At 33.5% G+C, this 26,815-nt stretch overlaps 2 protein-coding genes across 2 annotated transcripts; one reads left to right on the top strand and one right to left on the bottom strand.

Annotated features, from left to right (window-relative positions):
* Nucleotides 1–4,940: 4,940 nt before the first annotated feature.
* On the top strand, nucleotides 4,941–5,762 carry LOC148601243 (uncharacterized). Its single transcript, XM_088555548.1, has one exon. It carries the CDS (start codon nucleotides 4,991–4,993, stop codon nucleotides 5,597–5,599), a length of 609 nt encoding a protein of 202 aa, XP_088411674.1. The 5' UTR covers nucleotides 4,941–4,990; the 3' UTR covers nucleotides 5,600–5,762.
* Nucleotides 5,763–8,106: 2,344 nt separating this feature from the next.
* On the bottom strand, nucleotides 8,107–25,548 carry LOC148601242 (uncharacterized). Its single transcript, XM_088556005.1, has 17 exons — nucleotides 24,851–25,548; nucleotides 21,789–21,997; nucleotides 20,015–20,098; nucleotides 19,250–19,463; nucleotides 18,507–18,616; nucleotides 18,150–18,177; nucleotides 17,282–17,381; nucleotides 15,946–16,039; nucleotides 14,613–14,690; nucleotides 14,079–14,230; nucleotides 13,343–13,383; nucleotides 12,220–12,325; nucleotides 11,471–11,647; nucleotides 10,664–10,802; nucleotides 10,149–10,280; nucleotides 9,873–9,924; nucleotides 8,107–9,577 (listed from the first exon to the last, which is right to left on the bottom strand). Exons 1-17 carry the CDS (start codon nucleotides 24,945–24,947, stop codon nucleotides 9,051–9,053), a joined length of 2,340 nt encoding a protein of 779 aa, XP_088412131.1. The 5' UTR covers nucleotides 24,948–25,548; the 3' UTR covers nucleotides 8,107–9,050.
* Between the last annotated feature and the right edge of the window lie 1,267 nt (nucleotides 25,549–26,815).

Raw genomic sequence — 26,815 nt, 5'->3', positions numbered from 1 at the left:
CGCAGAGGTAACTTAAAGATACTATCGACAACACTGCAGCCTTTCTGTGCAGTAATTTCTCTTTACAGTAGTTTTATTTATTTAATTGATCAAAACGTGATCAAAACGTTTTGTTCTCATCCAAAAGGGTATTGAACGCTTAAATTATATTTTATTTTGTACGCACAATATAATTACATGCATTGTGTGTGCGCAATATTTTGTATGATAATTTTTTGCGCAGAAAATAAGTAAATCTTATTTAATTTGAGCTTTTCCAACTGGTATACCAGTATACTGTTGTGTTGAAATATCTTTAAAATTCACTTTTAATCAAAGAGGTTATATAACACCGAAAAAAAAAACAATAACTACAACAGTTTATGCACTAAAGTATAATAATTTTGCCTTTATATATCTATTTTGTCCATACAATGCATATTTCGCGCGTGAAATACAACAATCCTAGAATTTGGAATTTTATATATCGCGTCTATCCATAAAGAACTTTAGATACTGGTTAGGATACTAAATGCAGACACTATAAAGTCAACCTCATAACTTGAATTTTTCCCAAGAGATCGATTGAAATAGAAAACTATACTACAAACACGATGACTTCCCATTTCGTAACGTCAACTTTCCTTTCATTAGTGGCAAAGTACTTTCCTTCAGCACCTGCGTATGGAGTTTCTTGCGTTATGTCAGAGCTTGTCGAAACTACACATACTTTTTGTATGTTATTTTGGTTACTTTATGCTCTGTGCTTTGTGTGTCTTATTTCTTTGTCTTGTCGTTATCTCTTGACTACATTCTTTTTCATTACCGCTCGTATACTGGTTCGCTTTTATTTTTGAAGAAATGCTGATTTATGTGTACAGTGTCAAGTATTTTGAGGACGTTAACGTACACAACCAGAAATACCAAAAATATCCAAAAATAAAATAATAAACAGGCAGTATAAATATACATTGCATTAAAAAAAAAAGGCAATTCTTTAAAATGACTTAAGTTTTTGGTTGGTTTATTTAGCTTACAAATTGGTTTTATGAATATTTTTGTTTAATTTGAGGTCTTCCTTGACTCGGTGCCTCATCACTTTGATCTTTGTACATTACTATTGGGCTCCGCACCATACTACTATTGCGATCATCAGACTTAGTAATCTATAGTTTTCTGGGTCCTTATTTTTATTTTTTTTATTTGAGATATATATTTACGATAACATGCCTAGCGCTGTTTTGTTATGGCCTCAATTTTCACCCTTTAATTAGTACATCTATGCAACGTGCAATGTTATGAAGCTTAATAATATTTAAACCTTTTTATCTTTTAATCATGTCCATAATTCCTTTAATACCCATGTAATAGAACAAACATTATATTGTCTAATATACGTATTGTAGGTGGACCAATGTAACAGTCTAATGTTGTAATGAATTACGACAGTATTTTCAGTCGATTAATTCTTGTTTTTATTCTGGTCTAAGGTCAGGTTAAACTGCTCACGTCCACAATTGAAAACAAATGAACGGCGACTTTAACGCGTAGTATGTTGATCCATGTTGAATAAGGCATTAAACTGCAAATTAGATACTAGTACTTTATTATGAAAAAAGTTCAGGAGTTGATTTTTTTTCCGTGAAACATTCATAGCAGAGTCATACGTGATCTTACCAAGGTCACCTCCTACTACCGTTATTGAAAAAGATTAAGTGGATTATTTCTAATCATGGACGTCCTACGCAGCTCACTTTGAAAACCTTCACTATTCAAGACATATTACTTAAAACGTTACCAGTTTGTAGAAAGTGAAGCACTATGATGGAAGATTTTAATTTCAATCAATTTTATGTTCTTTCTCTTTCAGGTAACCTTTCAGTCCTCGGGTTTTCCCTCTGAATAATGCTTTCAAAACAATTGCAGACAAAATCTAATTGGCTGACCAGAAAGGTTATCTAAACAGAAAGCAGAGTGGAGTGTTGTTAGATCCTACATGCAGTGATTGAATTGAACAAATGACAGGTCTAATTTTAATTACACAGGCAAAATTATTTCACATGATTTTCACACAAATTTAACATGAATTTCACCTGAATTGAGCAAATAAACTAAGTGACAGAGTTCACGTGAAATTCGGGTGAATGGAGCCTTCACGTGAAATTCACACGAAATGTTCACATGAAATTCGTGTTTGGTGAATTTCACATGAAAATCATGTTACTTTCATGTGAATTTCACGTGAAGCTCGATTAACATGAATTTCACGTGAAAAATATTTGCCTGTGTAGATTGCATAAAACATTACGTTTGGGGTAGACGAAAGAGGAAAGGAAAACTATTACACCGCGAACAAATATGTTTCATGGTGCAAATGGATTCACCATAACGACCCACGAATTCATGATGACGATCATAAAACTGTTGAAGTGATGACTTTAATCTTGTAACAACAATACCTTGTTTCAGTTTTGATATGAAAACTCCATACCCAATGTGTTGAAGGGATGCTGCCACAGATGAAATGAAAGTTGACAATACGGAATGAGAAGTCATCACGTTTGTCGTATAGTTTGGTCACGAGTTTTCCTTTTCCATTGCCATCGATCTCTAAACGTACATTATATGGTTAGATACGAGTCTGACTCCATAGTGTCTGTAGTGTCCATTATTTCAAGTTCTTTGGGTGTAGATGCGACGTTTAAAATCCCCGAAACTAGGATTCTTTTTTTGCAAAACGTCATCTTCATAGCGGAAACTGAGATCAAATGATCGGCTATAAAGTCAGACTCTCAATAATCAATTAATGGGTAATGTGTAACAGAGCACAATATTTCCCGTTGGTAAACTATAACACTGCGAACAAATCTGTTTAGATCAAATCAGATATAAAACCAACCTCATAATAGTCAATTTATGGGTCAGCCAGTAACGAAGCCTAATAGTTCCCATTAGAATACCGACCATCTGTTGAAAGAGTAATCAAGGAACCAAGGTTATAGCGGTAATCAAAAGAATGTAATCCAGGGACAAAGACCAGACATGGAAAACAGAATCATACATACAAAGTAACAAAAGTAAATGAGATGAGCAAAATATGTTCACTAAACTGGACAAGAGCAATTTTTAAGTGGCAGTAATTTACTTTATCAGTTAAATATTGTCATTTTCACTATTTTCATACTCCCAGGTAATCGATATATGTACATAATAATATTTTCTGTGTTTATTTTATTGAATGACATTAACTAGATAGTTTTCCTTTATCTTTGTCGTTACTGAAAGACCTGCCTGGTGGAGTAGCACGTCTCTGCATTGCCAAAAGACTAATGAACTTTTCCCTGAAACTCAGTGTGGGAACTGTATTCTATCACCTAATTCTTTTCAAGTTTGGTTGTTCACAATTAGACCGCATAACCTGGATAACTCCTGAACACCGACTGATAAACTTTTATATGAATCTAAATAGACTGATAGTTAAATGAAAGCCTTGCTAAAACTTTAACAAATGTTTCGCTTGTTAATATGAATAGTTTTACTTCCTATCCATTCACATCTATGTTAATACCAAACAATTAAATACAGTTGTAGTTAAACACCGAAATTAAAAAGAAAAATTCGATAAACGTATCAATAAAGTTTGTTTAACATTGTGGAAAACCTAAGATATGCCTTTATTAATATTGAGTCGAGTAGACCGTTCTATTTACATCGCACATGACTGCTATTGACATGTTTAATCTACCCCTTTCTTTCTTTATTGAATTTATGTTCATTATCTGTTAAACTGTAAAATTAATTAATTAGCTTTACAAACTAAAAATGTTACATTTTTCAGTTAACTTGTTTATATCAATAGCGATTTATAGATTTTGGGAATGAGTTGTACGTTCAAATTGCTTAATATTGACGCAATTGTTTTTGAGTTTGAAATGGATGTAGCCGAGAAGGGTAAGTATTTGAATCTTTAAAAAAATTGTATTCTGTACCATAGTTCAGTTTTACACATCTTGCACAAGGCACATACTGCACAAGGCTACCAAAGTTTTTTTTTAATTTTCTATTGAAATCACGATAAGAGAATAATTATTCAAGAACTATTTAAAAACTATTTGCTTTAAATTCGTGAAAACTGAATAAAAGAGCTATATTTCAAAATGGTACATTCAAGCGTGTTTAAACACACACAACATACGAACAAAGAGAAAAATATCCCTAATTTTACAAAAAACATTGTGTTCAATATAACACAATGTTTTAACTAATCCAATATAACGAGAATAGGTATGGTGAGTACGTCAAAGACACAACAACTCCATCAGGATGGAAATGTCAGCGCAAGGCCACCCATGCTTACCAACGTTTATCAATTCATTTTTAACCATGCTTACCAACGTTTATCAACTCATTTTTGCCCCATAATTCAAACCTACATATGCACATTATAATATTCTGTGTAAACGTCTGACATTATAATAGTCTGTGTAAACGTCAGGCTTAATTTTGCCAAACGTCGCATCATTGTCCCGGCCATTGAAAGGAAAATGTCGAAATTACGAAGTGCAAATGAAAATGGGGATAATAGAGAGGGCCAGTCGATGGACAGAATATAGAGAAAAAACAAGAAACTAAAATAAAAATACACACAGAAAAGAGTAGCACATATCCCACAAAAATCAAGGGTTGAACTCCGGTGCTACAGAAGGCTGGGCAGCTTTTTTTTTTTCTTTTTTTTTTGTGCAAGACACCTACCGTGCTGTCCAATGTAGGTCGTGTCCGTTTAAAAAGAAGAAAACCTACGACAAATGTTTTTTCATTGGTCACTCTGGAAATTATCAGAATGGCCACAACGATCAATCAGATGCATGCATTTAATTGGTGGTGACCATAGAACTTTGGAAATGAATTCCTTTTTGTAACCATATATCCTGAAATATGTTTTTAATCTTATTTCAGATAGAAAGTAGGTGTCGGAAAATGCTTATTTTCCTTCCATCTTCTGAGATGCATCATGTATCGATATCATACTAACCGACAGGGCCTTGTTCCTTTAGGCAAAGGGTCCCTATGTTCGTCTATAAATAAAATATCTGCCAACACACGAGATCGCGCGGTCAAGGCTAACATAGTAGAAGTAACACGGACGAATAAACTGAAGTCTATTTTCGACCAACAAAAGAAGGAAAGTGAGATTTTGGCGGCAAAAGTAATAAATAAAACGTTCAAATCGTTAAAAGAAAAAGATGCGTTGCAATATATTCTGCAGACAGATTACTCGATGCCTTGCTTCAAGACATTGCAACATGACTTCAGTCCTCGTAACATCTACACACCAAAAACTTCCCGCCATATTAAAACGGAAATGAAAGTGTACGATGTTGGATTCGATAGGAGACTTTTTCAAACGGAAATTGGCCACAGATTAATGCAGACTGACCCAAAAAGAAGGAGAGAAAAACGTCGTCAAAAACTTCTCATTCAGTCAAGGAGGCAGAGTGATATTGAAATCGACAGGAATATTACTAAGTCGGCTTTTCAGCGCATGCTCCATGACCCCAGCAAACTTGATAAGTATCAATATCAAAGGAAGCCAACTTTAGTGAGATTTGAAGGCGAGTAGAAATTGAAGGTTTTTTTCTTTGTAATCATATTTACACGAATATTTGCTCATGTCTGACATTTTATTTATTTCGTCTTTAAAAGAGATTTCTATTTACTCTGAGACATTTTCAAATTAGAAAAAGCGCGATCATGTATTATTTTTTAACTGTCATGTAGTTAAATTAAATGATTTACAGATTAGTTTTAATCAGTTTCGTCTTTCATTATGTTTTATTTTAAGTTCTCCCAAGCAAAATAAGGCGTATACCATTTTCTTTCAGAGGGGCGACCTGGGATTTTATGTTGAGTTAGAATTTTTCCATGGTCGAGTAAAAAAAATATATATTTTGCTCATATTTGGAATAATTGTTGTTTTTTTTTTTTTCAAAATACCCCATCCCCTCAGTATAAAAATGGTCGGTGCCTAATCTATGTGAATGATTTGAAGTTACATGAATTAAATTATTTAAAATAAAGGATAATGACGGAAGACCAAAACAAAGGAACAAACTAGAACTAAGTGACCCCCTTAAACACTGAAAGTGAATGTTGATATTTCACTTTTAAAATAGATAGCAGTGATTAACCGATTTTTCGATAATTCACACCGAAATAAATTCGGTAATTTCACTCTTCCGTCAAAACGTTACAACAAGAATATCAATCCTCCGTTCACAAAATTAAAATGCATGTTGAAAATAGCAACGAATAATGGAGGAAATTTAAATAATAAATAGGATAATCAGTAAGTTATCGTGAAAAACCAAAATATGATCATCATTATTTCACATTAAGATTCAATTTGTGCGCGGAAAAAAAGTCCCGCCTATTCATTAAATCTCAAGCTCCGGGCTGAGGCAGACGTTCGGTTTGTCCCTCACTAACCGCTGTAGACAGGCCTTTCGAAATTCTCGGACATTATTCAAGTTAAACATTGGTTGACAATCGGATAACGTTGCGTAAAATCATTCTCCTTTTCCCGACTTTGCAAGATTCTTGCATTTTCTGAGAGAACAGATTACAGCTTCTAGAGTGTATTTTGAACATCAGGCGCTGTTTCGGAGCTTGGTTACTCTAGGCGTTCTTCGGCACTCGTGATCATAATTTGGTAATTCACTCTTTCAATTTAATTATCCTATAAATAAATACCTTGCTTCGTGTACACCTACTTATTCTCAAAGCCAAGTTCTTATTATTCACGTGTATGTGATAACTTTTAATCGGACTTCCTGGCATGAAAAGGGCACGAGCTTCACTTAAAAAAGGCGGGCGCATCACCCTGTGACAACGGCCTACGTCCTAGATTACTTTTGTGGTGTTGACTGAACTTAAGTCTTACTTTAAACAAGAGGCTCCCAGGAGCTTGAATCGCTCAATCGATTAAATTTTGTCTTTCAAGGGCAATAAATTTAACAAGAAGTTGTCCAACAATTTTGACTCAAGAAATCCTTGATAGGACTTATCATAAGGATCATCAGCAATGGAAAGTTTCTTTCTATTTATCATAGTTTTCAAGATATTGGCTGGAAACTGAATAAAAACCGTCATTTTTCACCTTTCAAGGACAACAACTCTTACAAGGAGTCGTCAGACTTTTGTAGGCCTTAGATTAAGGATCATTTCAGCAATTGAAATAATTTGGCTAAACCTAACGGTTTAGGAGATATAATATGCTAACAAACGACTGTCTGATCCCTTTGTTCTATTTTCAATAACGGCGACCATGGTTTTCCACGGATCACAAAGCCCCACAACATTTCTATGTAAGATATCCCATGAAAAATTCATACCAAGTTTGTTTCAAATTGGTCAAGAAGTGTCAGTCAGAGAAGACTTTTATGAAATAACATTAAACAAAGCAAAAAAAAAAACCCTACAAAAAGGGCTATAACTCCAACATTGCTTAACATATTAAAACGAAAATTTACTACAGATAGACCTCAACATGCTAAACACCTTTACTCTGTGTCAGAATTTTGCTTTATCTAACGGTTAAGAAGATATATGCGAAAAACTACTGTCTGATCCCTATGTTCTATTTTTAGTAACAGTGACCAACTACGGATAAAGAATCCCCACATCAGTTCTATGCGGGAAACTCCAAGGAACATTCAATTCAAGTTTGGTTTCTGCAGTTTCACAGGTCTAACTTTATTTAAAGTTTTTCGCATAGACTCGCGATCGTAACATTTCAGATTGTCCAACGCTGCAGATATTTTGCAAAAGAATTGAGTGCCTGCATAACACAGCAGGACAGTACTAGAATTGGATGCGATTTATTCAATGAATAGAAAACAATTTACTTATTCCATTTTAATAGATCCAATCCAGCATAACGATAAGGCATATTTGTATTAAGTAGCAGTCTCGTAAGTATCATGCAAAATCTGTAAAATGTGATACACCCAAAAAAAAAGGCTACATATTTTATTTTCGGTATTAAGTTGCTTCATAGGTCTATATGATGAAATGTATAATTGTTCAACCCAGTCTACTCTTAGTAGATAATCCACATAAAAAGTCAAACAGTTTCTATTGTATTTTATTGCAGTTTACAGTTATTTCCCTTAATTTTAAATTCTACAGTACATTCTATATATTTTTATCGCCTAAGAAAAAGGGTTATATGAAAAGCCACATGTTAATTTCTGTTTACTGTGATATTTCAAACAAAATAAAATATGTGGGCTTTTTACCCATGAATCACATTTTGCATGATTCTAAGCTGGAGTGCTACTTAATTTTCTCCCATTATAAAAATGTACCTTTTTTACATAAATATGCAAATACTTTCTAACAGGACATTTTCATAGAGAAAATAAAAAAAAAGAGCAAAAACAGTGAAACCTGTGTAAATCTATATAAAACACCGTTTGGACTGTTTACTTTGTTCCGTTTTGACAGGCGTTCAGTTTGTTCAGGTTAACATACATTTTAACTTTTATAAAAAGACTTCTAAAAGTGTTTGGTTTAGACGGATTAAAGTTTTGTTTTTGTTTATTTGTTTGTTTGTTTGTTTTTTGTATCAGTTCAGACAGGTTTCACTGTATTTAAATCTACTCATTTAAAGTAAATAGCATGGCTTCCAAGGGTGTTATTGCACTTTTACAATTGCTTTTTGTGGTATTTTGATACAACTAAGAATTTTTTTTTAAATGCCCCTAGATCTGGCATATATTGTTATATTTTTATATCATTTAATCCTCCAAAAATAAGGATTGTAAACCAGTAAACATTTGTAGAAGTTGCAAAAATACAAGCTGAAAGAAAAAAACAGCATAGCTCAACTATTTTGAAAGAAAAGTTCATATATATACTCAGTTGATTACGAAACAGTGATATAACTAATTAAAATTCACTTTTGTACTTAAAGAAGTAATACTAGTTAATTAGAAAAAAGTCAGTGTTAATATAAACCTATAGAACAGTATCACAGTTCGCTTGATTAAAAACTTGATAAGACATGCTCCTCAAACAATCATGGCAAGATGTACAAATAAAGCAACAGCAGTCTCCAATTCAAAATCGGACAAATCGCCGAAAGCTCGTGTTCTAACATCAGGTGTAATAGGTGTGAACATGGGTGTTGCACTTGTTGTTTTTACTACACCGGTTGTTGTCATTGTGGTAGTAGGTGTGGTTGTTGTAGTGGTGGGTGTGGTTGTAGTTGTGGTGGCTGTGGTTGTAGTGGTGGGTGTGGTTGTTGTCGTAGTAGGCGTGGTGGTAGTAGTAGTAGGCGTGGACGTTGTTGTGGTGGGCGTTGTCGTAGTAGTTGTTGTAGGCGTTGAGGTTGTAGTCGGTGTTGTTGTCGTAGTAGTTGGTGTCGTTGTTGAAGTAGTCGGAGTCGTGGGTGTTGTTGTGGAGGTAGATGGCGTAGTCGTAGTCTTTGGTACTAAGCATGTATAGCAGCACCTTCCAGCTCGAATTTGTTGTGAATATTGGCTGCATTGATTAATATCACAACTGTAAAGAGGGTCATCTCCATAAGGACAAATATCTTTAAAAAAAAACAGTTTCAATTGATTTAATTTGTAAAGTCTAATTCCATTGGATGTTCCAAATTTTGCATTCAAAAATTCTAACACTCTTTGTATTTTACTTCTAATCTTATCGAATTCAGAACGAATAACTTATTAGTTCTTAAAAAATATATATTTTCTTTATGTGGTAATTTCAAAATATTTGAAAACATACTTATATAATTTTCATATGAATAAAAAAAATGGACTAAAGCAATAAATTTCGTATTATAAAACTGCAAATATTTCGTTGCTAATTTTATAATATTGTACCTGGAACATCAGGGGCATCCACAGAACTAACACACTGTCCCTGCTGACACCACTAAGAATAAAAAGGATAAATGAAATCAGCTCTTATAAAAATGTTTTCTTCATTGAATTATTAAGCATGAGAGATACATTTCTTTCTATAGCTGTTGCTTGTTTTGTTTGGATTTTGTTACGTAGTAAATGTCATGGTGTATTTTCTGTATTAAAAAATGCTTCCAAAAATTTAATTAATGCTACAAAATTTATGTTTTATTAACACAAATCAACAACTCTAACCTTAGAGTATCCACAAGGAGTCCCATCGAAAGCGAATTGACTGGAACAAGCCCCACTCGGATTATCTGGATTCCTGCACTGTAAGCGGTAGCATACGCTTGCCCATTTCATAGAAGTAGATGGATAATTCTCCTGAAAGATGAACACAATATGGATGGAATCCAGACATATTAGATCTGTGATTTGTAAATGTTTTAAGCCAATATTCTAAGATCTAAAATTTGACACTGTAGAAACAAGATTCCTGTACACTTAAATGTGCATAAAACAGCATGATTCTTTGTAAGTTTGACGTTTTTGCATAACCACAAAGGTGGTGTGCATATTGGTTGTATTCAGAAATGAAAGCGTAAAGATCTAGACGTTACAAGTGACAAAGTACCCCTTAGCGTAACAGACGGACATACGGACAGCTGGATCAATATAATATTCAGTAATAGTAAAAATGCTTAAAAATCCGTCTATGTATGCTATTGCCCTTTCTCAGTCGGGGCTAAAATTATAGTAATACTTACTCTACACATAGCCGTCTGTCCGTTTGGGGCGTACGTAAGCCGACATTGTTCATCTACATCATATTTAGTCGCTCCCGGGTTTTTGGCATTTAGAGTTAAACCAACCAAACCAGTAAGTGGGTCATCAGTTAGACAATTCCTACAGCAATAACATCAATGTATTTAATTTAGTTAATACTTAATGAATGGTATGCTTCCCCCCTCTCTTACCAAGGGTAATTACCACAATTATTGAAATTTTGCTTAGGCTTAAACTTTTCTGCCATTTCGGACTCGTTGTGTAGTAATAAATCATGAAATTTAAAATAGGAATTTTGATAGAACAAGTTTCTTTCGATAGTGTGTTTAGTGTATGTATATGTAAAAATCTGGGGAAATGGGAAAAATCAGAAACATGCATGTCAAAGACCCAACAATCTGGCAATGTAATATCACTAAAGGATAGTATCTCTGACTATTTGAAAAGACCATTATTTGATCTCTACATCACTTGCTTTGCTCAGAAATTTTTCAATAGAATCTTAGAAAAATTAGGTTTTTGACAGAGTTATCTTCCCTTAAAATGTTTATTTTCAGTGCATTTCAATTAAATTGCAACTCAATTGTCCAGCATGATATGGAAAATCTTGTCTGTTTTACTTGATTCTGATGGTGCAAATTGTCAAATTACACTATCAAAATGATGGGGTTTTTTTTCGTACCATGTTTCAATTACAGCCTGATTCTTACAGGGATTGACACTCAACTATGATGAAATATACATGGATATCATGAACAGAAAATAAATATGACCTCATTGATACGTACGTGGTTAGCTCATCCAAATACTTTTGTATGGAGGATCTTGAACATGACGAAAAGATGAAAGGATTTGATGATAAGCTGGGAGAAATATAATTTGAGTTCGGTAAGGTTCCAGCCATTAGGTGCATCATTTCTGAGGGACATCCGTTTACACTGTAAGAGTCATGTGATGCGCCCATACTAAAGGGTAAAAATAAAGTAACGTGTGAAAGAAAATATATATATATACAGAGAAGACACTAAGACATATTTCAGAGGATTTATACCAGAGAATACAAGTTTACTTTTAACTCTTTTGAAATGATGATAAGATAGGCTTGCTTTTTTGTACTGTCTGGTAAAGTTAATGTCGCCTTGACGAATTACTCGTTTCTACATTTTTCTTCATTTCAATATAGTGAAGGCATTGGGCTATTTTTAATAAGTCTAAGACGTGGAATGAGTTAAAAAGACAAGCTGACTTATTCTCCGCGTGAGCCGACAGGAATTTTAGAACGGGAGTGTACAGTGATGGGCCTACCGCCACACAGAGATTTTCTTATCATGCATTTGCTCTGCTATAAAATGGTCGGCTGTCCATTCTGAGAAAACATCGGCTGTCTGAAATTTCACTTCAAAGGGCATATGGCATGCACTATAAACTTCTTAATCTTAAATTCTTGTTCGTAAATACTTAGGATGACAGTTTTTCAAGGTTCTGCGAAATCTTGGCTTTGTATTTTAATTATTTTGTAGTATATACGTGCACTGACCCATGTCCTAACTCGTGGGCAGCAATATGGATGACGTTTGCATTATAGAAGTCCTCTATTACTGAGGATGCATAGCTGTTACAAACACGTCCAAGGTACGCAATACCTGCAATGAATAGCATGTGAAACAATGGTGATCATAAAATACTAATTTGGCAAAATCATTGTCAATAATTATCAGGGGTTATACAGTAAAATTTTTCTTGTATAACATATTTCCAAAAATACCGATACATTTTTTCAATACCTAATACGAAGCTTAATTTGTTGATGAGTAATAAATGAGTATATTCAGAAAATTTCAAAATCAGCCCCTACTACTTAAGTGTTTCAAATAAATTTGAAAATTTCATAATTTAATATTGAATATGTGCCTTCATTAAAAACAAAGTCCATTGCAGTTAATGCGTGTGTTGCACTAAAATCGTAAATGCAAATAAAGCAAAATAAGAAAACTTAGTCGAATGGTGTTAAAATAGCTTATTTCATGAGACATTTTTATGTAGAAAATATAAAGCGCATTTGTCGAACTGTATATTTATACAAAAAAAGCCTTCACAACTCCTGACAAAAGATTTTGTTGTTCATAGCTTGCGCTTCATGTTTTTGGATTAAAAACTACCCCTAATCCTCTCATTTTTGTGAAAATTCTTTGAAAACTGGACGAACACTTTGACAATTAAAGCTACCAGTACATTTTTTTTTCAGGGGATAAATAAGAAATTGTCTAGTGGGGTCAGTAATATTGTTCTTTCGCCTTTTATTACTGGCATTATCGTCATTCTGTATTATCATCTACCTTGTGGAAACCTGTTTTTTTCATAACTAAACATGGTGCAAATTATAATACAGTTAAAAATCAACATCAAAGCATATGTTAATTTCAGAAGTTAAGGAGGTAGACCTAGGGTAGGGGACATAACTCTTGAAATCAGTGATATGTTTGTATCATATTCAATTTTACCGAAGCCCATCAAGCTTTCCTATGAAGCAGAATGAAATCAGTCCAAGTTACTCTGAAGCTTCCATGAGATATATGTAAAATGCTGAATACAAACGTTCCATTGATTTGTATGAGTTGTGTCCCTTACCCGAGGTCTACTTCCTTAAAATGTTTACATACCGATCGTTCTTCTATCTGAAAGCTTCTCAGCCAAGTCATACCTTAAAAAAGAAAATTAGACAAAAGTCCTTAAAATGTAAAATGTATTATAAAATTTGCTTTGGTTCATGTACGTGCTTATTTATATTTACCAAGTTGTCTTAATACAGTACTATTTGTCTTACATATCAACTTTAAGAAAACAGTCAAATGCGTGTAGAATGGATACAATACCTCCCACTTCCCCTTTTTTCTCTACAAAGCCTAAAAATAAACCAGTGATTAACATTCGTTTTCAACCTAGCTCTGTATGCCTTTCCTTGTCGAGATATGGCAAACAACTATTAAATATTTTCTCGACTGATATAATTAAATTTTATTTGTAATAAACTTTCCGATTGGTTGGTTCTCCTTGAACAAACCAGGTTATTTTGTATAACCTGGCTTGGTAATATGACGTCATTAACGTCGATTGGTCCGCACTACGCGATTGAAATAATCCCAACGAAAACAATGATTTGATTAGGTACCACTTACTAATGTATTGATATTTGGAATGCCATCCATTAGAAATGAAGTTATGAAAGATGTTTCAAATTTTGTTGAACAGGTTATAAGAAATAACTCGTAAAAATTAGAACACAAAATCATGGCTGGTAAAATTGCCTTTTCCGTAGATAGTACTGGGATTTAATAAGTACCTCCCGATGAATTTGCAGTTCTTGTCACCTTATTTCATACACAGAAAACAACTTACGGTGTAAAAAGTGCAGCATGATCGTGTTTGGGTATTCCACCAGAATTCTTGTTAGAATTTATCCATTGAGCAAATTGTAGTAAGGTATTACCATCGTTAACAACGTTAGTCGTTATAACGTTGTCTTCTGTCCATCTCGAAGCTTCTATTTTCTTCAATTTACAAGAGGTGAAAATGGTATAAGTTTCGAAAACAAAAATTTTTGAAAAGTTTAAAGAGGATATCCAAAGTAAACAGTGCTATAGAACAGATTTTATCGAATTATTTAATTGCAAATGTCAGTACACCAGCATTAGCCTTCAAACTATTGTGCATTGTAACGCCCACATATTAATCTTTTCGTTGTTGAAAATTAAGTCTGTTTTTCAGAAGCTAATGTTAATTATTTAGATGTATAAAAAGTGTTGATTTGGGCTTTCGATACAGTTGAAGTCAAGATAATAAAATCATGTTTAAAAAGCATATTTATTCAAATAAAGAAAAATGTTGAAATCACAAACAAATTATAAGCACAAAAAATAGTTATATACTTACAGTTGCTATAACGAACCCAGCCAATATTACTTGTATTTCTCCTTCTGCCACATTTAGGGAGTCAAATCGCGTGTTTATCTAGAACAGTATTGCATATAAGTAATACTTTCATATAATAATGTAGTTTATTAACCAACTACCCAAAATACTTTAAAATATGTCAAAAACTGACCAGTTGATATGAATTCAAACCGGGCATCCATACGAGGCCAATATGAAAAAAAGAGGGCCAATACGGCATCACAACTTCCAGTCGTTTGACACCACCATTTTGAGTTAGAATTGGATTTCATGAACTTTGATCACCAGGATTAATAGCTGCAGAAACACAAAAACATCTTCCATTTTATACAAAAAGGATATTTAAGACTGATTAATGCAAATAAACCTACATGTTGGTAAAACACGAAAACAACTGTTCTACGAATTATCTAGTTGAGTTGTTTAATAAAATTATCAATAAATATGTTATTTCACATTGGCCCTGTTATAGGTTTCGGTCAATTATATTGGCCTCGACAGTCGTATTGGCCCTCAGCGATGCCTCGGCACCAAGACGACCGCCTCGACCAATAAGACAGACCTCAAACCTATAACAGAGCCAATATGAAATTATTTATAAAACAACATATATTCCACGTGATTACAGATCATTCATATAATCTTAAGGCTTGAAAATAGTATATCACGATTTGCACTGCACATGTATTAAGTAGCAGTCGTTCTAAAAATCAGACAGAGAGTGATTCATGCATGTCAAAAACCCATCAAATTCAGTTTTATTTCTTGTTCAGACACATTATCTGATCATGCAGCCAGTCTTAGATTTTCATTTGGTTGTTGCACTTTTGAGATAAAAATTATATAGATTGTACATGAAATTTGCACTTTACAAGAGTTATCGTTCTTGATTTGGCTTTATTTGGTTGCTTTTAGTGGGAGATAAATGTATGATATTCTAAAAAGTGCAAATCTGAATGCAGAAAAGGTTGTTGTTGTGTGAAAGTATAGCATATGTAGACTGAAAAAGCATTGTTTGTTTGGTGGGTTTTCCTTGACCATGAATCACTTTACCATTGGCTGTGTCTGAATTTTATGCGGACTGGTACTTAAACATTAAGTTAAAAAATGTACCCATAATACAGGAAAATAACATATTCAAGGATCAAACTTGTCGATTTGTGTGCAATTATAACAATCAAACATATTTCCATTGCTCATACATGTACATGCATGCATTTCCGTCATTATAATACTTTAAATATATATATACATGTTATTTACCTCACAATATCAGAAGTGCATGTAATGTACACCAAGAAACAAAACTTACCCCATTTGTTATAAATAAATAATATTGTATAATCATAGACTCCGCTTCAGAATTCTTCTTCTCATCTGTATCAGCTGTAGACATGCTTTTCCACCTGCAAAATTAAGAATATGTTTAAATAACTGTAACGCGGGAACACATTTCCAAAGTAGAAGATTATGTTTACATTCAGATTTCTGAGTTATCTGAGGGTTATTGTTGTAGTTCCAGTAATGGTAGTTTATCTGAGGGTTATTGTAGTTCCAGTAATGGTAGTTTATCTGAGGGTTATTGTTGTAGTTCCAGTAATGGTAGTTTATCTGAGGGTTATTGTAGTTCCAGTAATGGTAGTTTATCTGAGGGTTATTGTTGTAGTTCCAGTAATGGTAGTTTATCTGAGGGTTATTGTTGTAGTTCCAGTAATGGTAGTTTATCTGAGGTTTATTGTTGTAGTTCCAGTAATGGTAGTTTATCTGAGGGTTATTGTTGTAGTTCCAGTAATGGTAGTTTATCTGAGGTTTATTGTTGTAGTTCCAGTAATGGTAGGTTATCTGAGGGTTATTGTTGTAGTTCCAGTAATGGTAGTTTATCTGAGGGTTATTGTTGTAGTTCCAGTAATGGTAGTTTATCTGAGGGTTATTGTTGTAGTTCCAGTAATGGTAGTTTATCTGAGGTTTATTGTTGTAGTTCCAGTAATGGTAGTTTATCTGAGGGTTATTGTTGTAGTTCCAGTAATGGTAGTTTATCTGAGGGTTATTGTTGTAGTTCCAGTAATGGTAGTTTATCTGAGGTTTATTGTTGTAGTTCCAGTAATGGTAGTTTATCTGAGGGTTATTGTTGTAGTTCCAGTAATGGTAGGTTATCGGAGGGTTATTGTTGTAGTTCCAGTAATGGTAGTTTATTGTTTTTGCAAAAAAAAGAGAAATAAATGGAATCTTAGATCAATAATCAATCATCGGAAATTATAATAGACCAAGATTGAAAGACAATTAAGACTTAGTAACATAATTAATTAAATGAGCATATATAGTCATCTGGTTTGCTAGATTCAAAATTTGGAATGGAAATGAACGGTTTAACTGTTCAATTTTGTTTTACAAGTTTAATCATATCTAAATGACTTCCAGCTTCTTTATGAATATAACAACATAGCGAATATACTTTGTCTTTCTTTTTCATATTTTTTCTTCAATTGTGCGAACAACTCCAAATACTATTGTTTATCGTTTATCTGTTCTAGTAACTCCAAGTTTTAATAGTTTTGAGAATCTTTGAAGCAGGGCATGGAGTAGACAGGTTAACGTTCGTTAATTGTGTAATCGACGTAAGTTACGCTGATTCGTCAAATAACACTTACAAAAGAAAATTGGCATAATCAACACACACAAGATACTCTAGGTACATTTTCTTTGTTTGACGTTTGCTCCGAGTTGCCATGAAGTCTTTGCTTGATGAATCTGAAATGAAACCACAATTGAAGTGTTATCCAAACTCGAAAATGCGGGAAAAGGACAAAGAAAACTAAGACAGTAAGAACAAAAATAATTTACAGAAACAAAAACACACACATAAAACTAGAATTTATGTACGAGGCGGACTCCGTCAACTTAGAACAAGTGCATTATTACAGTATTCAAAATACTGGCTGAAAACTACTAAATACGAAATTTTGTTTTGCCTTTCAAGGGCAATAACTCTAACAAGGAAACAATTGAAATAATATGGCTAAGCCTAACGGTTTTTGAGATATATATGGAAAACTTCAGGCTGACCTCTTTGTTTTATTTTAAGTAACAGCAGCCATGTTTTTTGGTGGATCAAAATTCCCCACACCAGTTCTATGCAGAATACCCCATGGAATATTCATACCAAGTTTGGTTCCAATTGGAAGTGTCAGAGAAGAAAAGCTTTGAAAAATTGTTATTGACGACGACTACGGACGCCAAGCGATGGACTTGGTGCACCGGGGGAGAGTATCCTCTGACTTTTTTTTTTAGAAAAACCTTCCGAGTTACCAATAAAATTTCACGTCCGGGGTAGACGAATTTGCAGGTGGATCCGGCAGACACCTTCGAAATTTGGGGAACATATTTTTTCTTCCTACTTTAATTCTATTTACATTCCTAAGCTGAAATCCAGGATCCGCCCCTGTTAACGTATGAAGCTATCAACAAAATGATAGGTTTCCACAGTTGAAAAATAAAATACTTTTTACATATACATACCATCAGGTACATTTGATTGACTCAAATTCTAAAATAAAATAAAATAAATAATAAGGTAATTAACTATAGATCACTAATTTTCAACATATTAGAAAAAAGTCACGAGCATTTTAGCCACCGGCTTAGAATGGGAGAAAAACTTATCTCAGATACTTTTTTACATTAAAACTGCTACACTCTTTATATTAAGTGTAGACATGCAGGATTTGCTTTTCACTGACGTAATCCATTATTAAATCATTAATTTATAATATAGACTGAAGTATACTGGACAAAATAACAAAACAAACATAATATATGTGGGCATGTCTCTTGAAGTTAAAATCAGAAGTCAATTCACACAATACGTCAACTCACTGAAATATTAACAACAGGAAGTCCACCATCATTACTGAAGGTGTCATCTCTTTCAACAAGTCTTTGTGGCGTTGGTGGAATATCACTATCAGTGCCATTTCCGTCTTTTTCTAAAATTTATCAGTTAAATCTAGTTCTAATGAGCAAATAACAAGTAAAATCATGTTATTCATTTAACCATCAATTTGTCAAAAAAAGGAGGAATGAAATAACTGAATGCAAAATGGTTTGTAAAAATACAAGTGGATGTTTTCTTCAAATTGTTTAAGCTTTTGTTTTTTGTTTTGTTTTGTTTTGTTTTGTTTTTTTTGTTTTTTTGTTTTTTGTTTTTTGTTTTTTGTTTTTTTTTTGTTTTTTGTTTTTTAAAAATATGTTCCCAGGATTAACCTGGGTTTCCTATATTACATGAATTTCTGTTTACACTACCAATAATTTGCCAACGTTAGGCTTATACATTTCCATTTTGTACTGTAACTGTAAATATTTATATTTTCTTTCCTCAACTCCACATTCCAAACGTACTGTAAAATTCAGTAATGAAACAGTACTGTAAAATTCAGTTACTGTAATAAAACAATACTATAAAATTCAGCAAATGAAACAGTACTGTAAAATTCAGCAATGGAACAGTACTGTAAAATTCAGTGCTTTTCAGTACAGTCAATACAACAGTACAGTTAAAGTACCAAGAAGAAAAGTATTAGTCTAACGTTGGTAAATTGTTGGTAGTGTATTAGTTTTACCTTTGATGATGTAAGTGTCATTGTAAAAATTAAATCCTTTTGAGAGCAATTGATAAACTAAATGTTCTCTGTCATTTATTGCTGGATGAGGTGTTGTTCTTTCTCCTGGTGTAGGGTTAACGAACGGAATTGCAGCCGATCTCTTCTCGCGAGACTTCGATGTTGCTACCGGTTCTATAGTATACCATGTGGAATTATAGAGACATGTAGCATGCTGAAAAAACCCACGAATTAACTTTTATAAATCACAGGACCTAATCTAGAGGGAGAAATGAGCAAAAGCTTCTAGTGTGTACTCACTTCCATTTTTCTTTCACAGAGAGTTTTTGTTATAGACAAAAATTTCAATATTGTTATTTTTCAAACGGAATTTACTAAAACTTTTCCTTATCAATGTCTAGAATGGGTCTTGAATCATATTTTTTTTATATTTGTCTATGCAAACTTTTTTACAAATTTGTGTTTAAGACATCATGCGAAAAAAAAACTTTTTCAAATTGTATCTAATTACTACAGGGTGATTGAAAAGTATTAAGGAAGAATAAAGATACGTCCCCAATGTCTGACTTAAAATATTTGCGTTGGTAAAATTTATATTTCTTCTCGTTTCAAAGTTGTGGATCCACCAATCTGAAAGGGGGCTCCAGTGATTTTCAGTGTTTATATATAATTAGTATGATGGTGTCCCCCAAGTCCCACTCAAGATCCGCCTATGTTTCAAATTGAACTTTATATAGTGATGGAATCAATATTATCCATACTTACCACATCAAATATTGAAAAATCGTCACTATAAAACTTCACGAGTGCTGATGCTTTTAAATCTGCATTTTGATATAATGAGAAATGCTGAAAGGACAAAGATTTTAATTATCTAATGACAGGAAAGGTCTAACAAAAAATAAAAATAGTTGAATCTTTCAATTTCCACCGCTTGAGATCGGGTATTAAAGGAATCAATTACACAAGTTGAAATACAGTGAAGTTGCCAACTCAGGATTGGATGAAAGTGTCATTTCTCGCTTTTGCTACACATCATATAAGAACGTGAAGATACCTGCCTTGCTTGGCTGCGTTATTGAGTATCGAATTTTCTATATATATAAATTCTGGAAAATATATAATGTCAATTTGTGTAAAGATGTTCATTTATATTTCCCCCATGGTGACCTAACACCGCAATCTCAATTCTCATTCCAGCAGAAAAGAAAGGTACATGTAATTTTCGAAAATTCGTCTTGTCAGTATGTCGCTTTAAGGGGCGAGTCACTTAAGTAGTATTAGGCGGGCATTAAGGACATGAATCCTATATGTTAAAGCGATAAATGACTTTAATGTATCAGCCACTTATCAGTCCATCTTAGCAGGATTGTCGGGTTTAATTGAATTTTATTTTTGACACTTTATTACATTGGTGAACGGTCCATTGAATACACATCTGCACAGTCATTGGTCGTATTCATAGTCATCGATAAAGGTGAAACTGATGCGGAGCATTGCCGTTAGGTGTGGAGATACGGATCACACATGTTAGAGTACTGAGTGCTGGAATGTGATAAATATTGCCAAAGGAAATAGGACATGGTAATGGTTTATATTCTAAAGTAAACCATAAACCTGTATATGCAATTACTGGTTAATGGGTTAACTTGTTAAAATTCGAATACTCAGTTTGTACATGGGTCCACTTGGTCCAGAAATCGTGAGGGATTAAAGCTAAGTCCTCATGCTATACGCATCATGTTCGCCGGAGAGAAACGACTCGGGATCCTCTGCTTTATGATTGTTGAATCTAAATAAAGGGGCATATTAACGCCTTCAGCGTTGATCACTCGACCCGTCTGCATTTTGTTTCGATGCGTTATTGTGGTATTCTGAGGAAACTTAAAATAAAACTTTATATCAACATGGATAAAAAATGATGTAATTAAGTCTTATTGTAGACAGACATACATAAGTTAATTAAGCTCACAAATGCAACTGTACGAATATCCCATTCAGACTCCAGAAAAATTTCTCGTTATACTGTGCACTTGAAAAGAACGGACAACTCTCCGTCGTTGTTCCCTTGGAATTTATCAATTAATACTGGGAGTGTATATTAAAAATTAGATATATAAAATCCCTGGTTCATATGATAAAAGAACTGAAATTAGATTGCAATCGACAGAAAATAGAGATAAGATGTGATTAATAAAACAACTGCGATTGTGAGATGCATTAACAAAGACAGAAGCCCCATCAACAGGTTTTATCTCGTGTCTGACCAATAATCTGCCTACATGTATATGTAACTACTAGTTGGTGTTCATATGCGATGGTTACTGCCTTACGTATCTTAGTACTAGTAGACAAGACAAATGGAATCTACCGACCTCCCGATCTCAACAAGTTGAGATTTTTAAAGACTCATAATTCTACAGTGTATACGAAGTAAATAATGTGAAAAATTGAAATGTGATATGTTTTGTATACATATTTTTATTGATGTGAACCGTTCTAACTTTAAAGCGCAAAATTTTAATTTTTTTATACTTACCCCTAAATTTATATCTGTTTTATTTTTTAATTTTATCCCATCATACAATAATACTGGAGGTATATTCTGTATATTATTTCTATAAAGATCTATCTCAACATCTCCTAAGTTTTGGGAGTAAAATTGAAACGTAAGAGATTCTGGGTAGTTGTGTGCAGATCTCTTTTCTCGAGTTCTATCTTTGGATTTCAGTTTTACTGTAACTTTTTCTGAAACGAGAAAATAAAATCCCTGAAGTCAATCATCTGCCTTTGTTCGTGTATATTTTAAGCATTTTGATTAAAATTTGCACCTAGAAAAGCAAATTTCTGATTTTTCTCGATAATGCCAATTGGAATTGCGATATAGCTTCAGAGAGTCTGCTGTTGATATGCAAATAAATATTCAAACCATCGTCTTATTCGTCACTTAAAGTAGAATGGACATTACTGTAATGTTGCTGATTTCGTAAAAAAAAAAAATATAGATGACTACGTACAGCCTTAAAAGTTGTCCGTATGCACTTACATGTGCATCATAGTTAGGCTGAGCAAAAACGCTAAATATAGATTATTACAAGCATTTTTCATACCACAAGTTTATTCAGCCAGAGGTCATGTTATGAGCCCCGAGAGCCGTCGGGCTCGAGGGTGGATAATATTTATGTAAATGACAGGAAGCTTCCCAACAATGACGAAGAAGCATGCGATAAAAACTGGAAGCGCACCTTTATTGGTCCGCTGTGGCTATTCATCAGGAAACATGCATGCAAACAATTTTAAATTTCCGGAAATGTCCAGAAAGTGGTGTGATAAAGCATCCGAACAGTAACGAAGAGCCATGGCGATAACTCTTGTAGTGCACCTTTATCGGCCCACTATGACTGTTCGCTAGGAAACCATTTTCGTTTTAAGATTTATCGAGGGGTAAATGTTTGCCTTTATTTATGATAATTATATGATAAAGTAGTATATCACACACTTGTTTAACGACGTCTTGAGGTATATACTAGTAACCATTGTCTGTCAATCACTAACTCAAGAACACTGCAGTTGACGTAGTTATCTTCTTCGAATTTATGTATTTAAGCAAGGTAATATAACCCCTTTTATTTATTTCTTCCTTAGTATTTTTTTCCCTTTTCTGAGTTATAATATTATACCTTTCAATAAATCAAAATTGAGAGACGGGTGCATTAAGTGCTCAGTTGTAGATTTAAAACGAAATTCCCCTAGTGACCCCAAAAATGAACTCGGATGCACTTTTTTTCAACATTCATCACTTTTCAATAAGGCAAATGAGTTATTCGAGACGTTAAAATTTAGATGCAGATGAATTCGTATTGTTGGAATGACATAGTTTCGAGACACGAGTGGGCTAGAACAACTTACACAAGCGTCCACAAACTCGTTATTTGTATGATTTTTTAATATTTTACCCATTACTTATGGTACATTAACTGTTAGTGGCCTGGTGCGTGATGGCGTAAAGGCAGCCATGCAGGCTGTAATAAAATTTTAAATCGGCTTGCGTAACCGATTATCACTGGTCTGTCCAATCAGGACGTGAAGCATGAATCACCAGGATAAAAAGAGCACATTTAGGTCTAGTCGGACTGGAGACTATTAAGTAGTAAGCTAAGCCTGTTGGCAAGTATAAATTTGCAAAAAGGTGCATACAAATTGGATAATTAATAAAGTTGTCTCTAGTAACATTTATAGAGGCGTTTTTTTCTTATTTGTGTCTTAAAACAGCATAATTATAACGGAAGCAAGGGTCAGAGCTATATTCAAAAACAGAGATCGGCGAAAACCCTAGAAAATATAATCCCTTAACGTATAACTATGAAAGCCTTTACGCACCGTATTTTGGTTCATCCGTCCGCCTTCATTTTTTATGATAATACGTTTTTGAATTTACTTAAAATTTATTTTGTTGATCTGTTTTCAAAGGGTAAGGGGAATATTTTGACAGAACTATTTATTCCTTAATATTTTCGGAAGGTTACATTTGAATTATGGCCAAGTAATTATGCATTCGAAGAGAACATATTAAGAGGGTAGTGTTCAATACAAAGACCTAGGGTAAGGGTTTCTTGTCACCTTTTTACGTCTATCTCACCAAAGCGTCAAAGTAACTGGGACTGATTTTAATCCTTTTCAAATGAAAGCTTGACAAGCTTTGATGAAAATGAATATGATACAAACATATCCCTGATTTCAAGAGTTATGTCCTTTACCCAAAGTCTACCTCCTTAAGTTATATTAAAATATATAGCATGTTAATGATAAGTCTTGCAGATTCACAAATTACAAAACAAACAAAAAACAATGCGTTTTTAATGGTAAAATTGATTGAAAGATATATAATTATCTATTCTACCGATCTGAATTTTTCTGTGACTAACACGAGTAAATCCAACTACGTGTAGCTGTATTGTGTTTGAATAACATGGTATGATTGTTTTAGCCTTGATAAGAGTGTCGCGACGCACTGACACAAACCCCTATTAGTGGAGAAAAAAAAGTTTTCTGACATTTCAGACTTTCATGGGGAATTTTTGACAGCTGGTGTCGCTGACACCAAACCGTATTGCAAAGACATGAGGACTGGGTCTTTTCTTGGATACCGTTGGTAAATTTCTATACAAAGAAAACAATTCTACTGAACTGTTAAAAAAACAACAGCCACTGTCAATTTATGGGCCTCCAATACACGCGGTGAACATTTTATCACACTGGAAGTTCTACTGCCCCTAGAACTGACAAAATCTTTAGTTCTAAATATTATAATTTTATTGCTAGACAAAGTTAACTATATCTTTTAAGCTTAATGGGTCGCTAATTGATACTCGTTATTTTGTTGTCTTTTATCAAATGAAAGTTGAACATTTTGTATATCTGACAGGGGCAGATCCAAAAATTCATAAGAGGTGGTATTTCAAACCCATATTTTTGTAAAATGGGGTCGAGGTTATCATTCGCTCATATTTGCCCAAAGTTTGCACAAAATCAATAAATTTAACCAAAAGTTTCCAATCTCCCCTGAATCTGCCCCTATTTGAGTTTTTTTTTTCTTCTCACCTGTTAATTTGATTCCTAAATTCCTCCAATCTCTCCTAAACGGTAAACCAGTAGCACAACAGGCAAAGAAAGTTAAAAATAGAAATTCACAATTCATACTTTTTAACAGATTTCTTATTGAATCATTCCATAGTATTTTAAAATCCAATGTTTCTTAATATTATTTCCTGAAGCACGACCAGTCCTTCCACGGAAGAATTGTATTTCACAATGAGACAACTAAATGGTAAGTTTTCTCCGCTTTTCTTTATATTTGATGTCTCGCGATTTTTTTTTACAATTTACAATTAAAACACATAAAAAGGTATACCCATCACATTCCTGCATACAAAAGTTAAGTTTTTGTCGGTAATTGAACTATCTTAATTGAGCTGACAAACCTAAAGGCTATCGGTCGTTAAAAATTGCTGCCTTTTTCGTCTACCTTAGTCAATGTACAAAGTTTGATTAAAATCAAATGTTATAGATGACCGATTCAGATAGTATATTTTCTGTACCAAGTTGTTGTATTTTATCCTCAGGCGCAGTATTTATGTCGAAATGTTGGTATGTTGGTTTAGTCAAAGGCAACGCTATTGTATGGATAGAGTAAAAAAGTAGAATAATGCCTTCTTGAAAGTGTCAAAGATTTTATATAGTGTATGGTTCCTTAACTCATGTGGAAAAACGCGCATTTCCGGGTCGGTCCATCCCGTATAATTACGTTGTACAACAATAACATTAACATTTGATTTTATCATACATTTTAGCCTTTATCAGTAAGTTTGTCATATACAGTTCAAGTCTGCACCCTTTTTAAGTTTGTTTTTATTGACGTTATATTGTTTATTATTAAAAAGATGTTAGGATTTGTAAAATGCATCGATGTGATGTGACTAAGTATCTTTATTGTATAATGATAACCCTTTCTGTCGAAATATTAAAGCTTCAAGATTTCATGATTTTCACCTCTCTATGAATCAGCATTTTTCAATTGTTCAGTAATTAACGGAAGTTATTGTATTTTAGATGTAATAGGATTTTATTCAATTCTTTCGAAGCTACGTCAATCACAAGATGGTCGCTACTTAATCTCCACCTTAATCCTTACCGGTGCACATGGTCCATGCTTCCAGTATTTAGTGGAGTCAGAGTTTCTCCATCATTTTGATACTTAGTATATAACTTTATGTTCTTTGTTTATGTTTGTGTATTTTCCATGTCTGATATTTGTCCCTGGATTACATTCTTATGATTTCCGCTAGAATCTTGGTTCCCTTGATTACTCTTTCGCCATCAAATGGAAGCAGTTATATGTTTTTGACAGTGTGCTGAAATAACTTTAAAACAGTCAATTGCGTCAATTTATGTATTTGGCTGTACAAAATTTACGAAATAGAAGAGATTGTTTACGCAAATATTTGGAAGGGTAAGTAAGTGTTTTGTCGAATAAATCGAAACTTGAAAGTTAAAAACAAAAGAGAAAAAAACTTTTTAATTGAAGTGGTCCTTGTGTATATTAATTTTGGTTTCGAAATCTTTAGAAAGATTAATTCTAAAGTTATTGGTGCTTTCAAGATTCTAAAATGACTAATAGTTATTTGTAATGATGCTATCTTCTTCATTGTTTTATGTTAAAACGATTGCTTAGCACCCGCAATACGAGCGGATGTGGTTTTCATTTTACGAAGCCAATTGCAGATTCCCTTTTCGGCTTCAGGAAAAAATCGACGTTTCCAAAACTAAATTTACGAGAATTTAGTATTTTTGTATGTTTTGTCCAGATGCAGGTCTTAGATTCGATATATACATACTACATACAATTATATATATTTTATTAAGTTTGATAATGAATAGCATAAAGATCGGTTAAGAAGGAGCTTAACTTTTGACAAAGCATGTCTGGCAAGCTATATGATGACATGGTGGAGTTAGGAGGTTCTTCTTACGACGAAGCAATAACATGCCCCTGCGCAATTTCTATCA

The sequence above is a fragment of the Perna viridis genome, chromosome 12 (genome assembly GCF_037379345.1).
Source record: "Perna viridis isolate PV_CMFRI_1.1 ecotype Kerala chromosome 12, ASM3737934v1, whole genome shotgun sequence".
Lineage (NCBI taxonomy): Eukaryota > Metazoa > Mollusca > Bivalvia > Mytilida > Mytilidae > Perna > Perna viridis.
This window is presented reverse-complemented; position numbering and strand designations above follow the sequence as displayed.

What these genes read in the sequence shown, in the direction of transcription:
- LOC148601243 (XM_088555548.1), top strand. Translation starts at nt 4,991, where the DNA reads ATGTATCGATATCATACTAACCGACAGGGCCTTGTTCCTTTAGGCAAA.
- LOC148601242 (XM_088556005.1), bottom strand. Translation starts at nt 24,947, where the DNA reads ATGAATTGTGAATTTCTATTTTTAACTTTCTTTGCCTGTTGTGCTACT. An exon ending in CATGCTGCACTTTTTACACC is followed by an intron (nt 13,384 to 14,078) that starts GTAAGTTGTTTT and finishes TTCTTTTTTAAG; the next exon opens with GTATGACTTGGCTGAGAAGC. An exon ending in TATTTGGATGAGCTAACCAC is followed by an intron (nt 10,803 to 11,470) that starts GTACGTATCAAT and finishes TTATTGCTGTAG; the next exon opens with GAATTGTCTAACTGATGACC.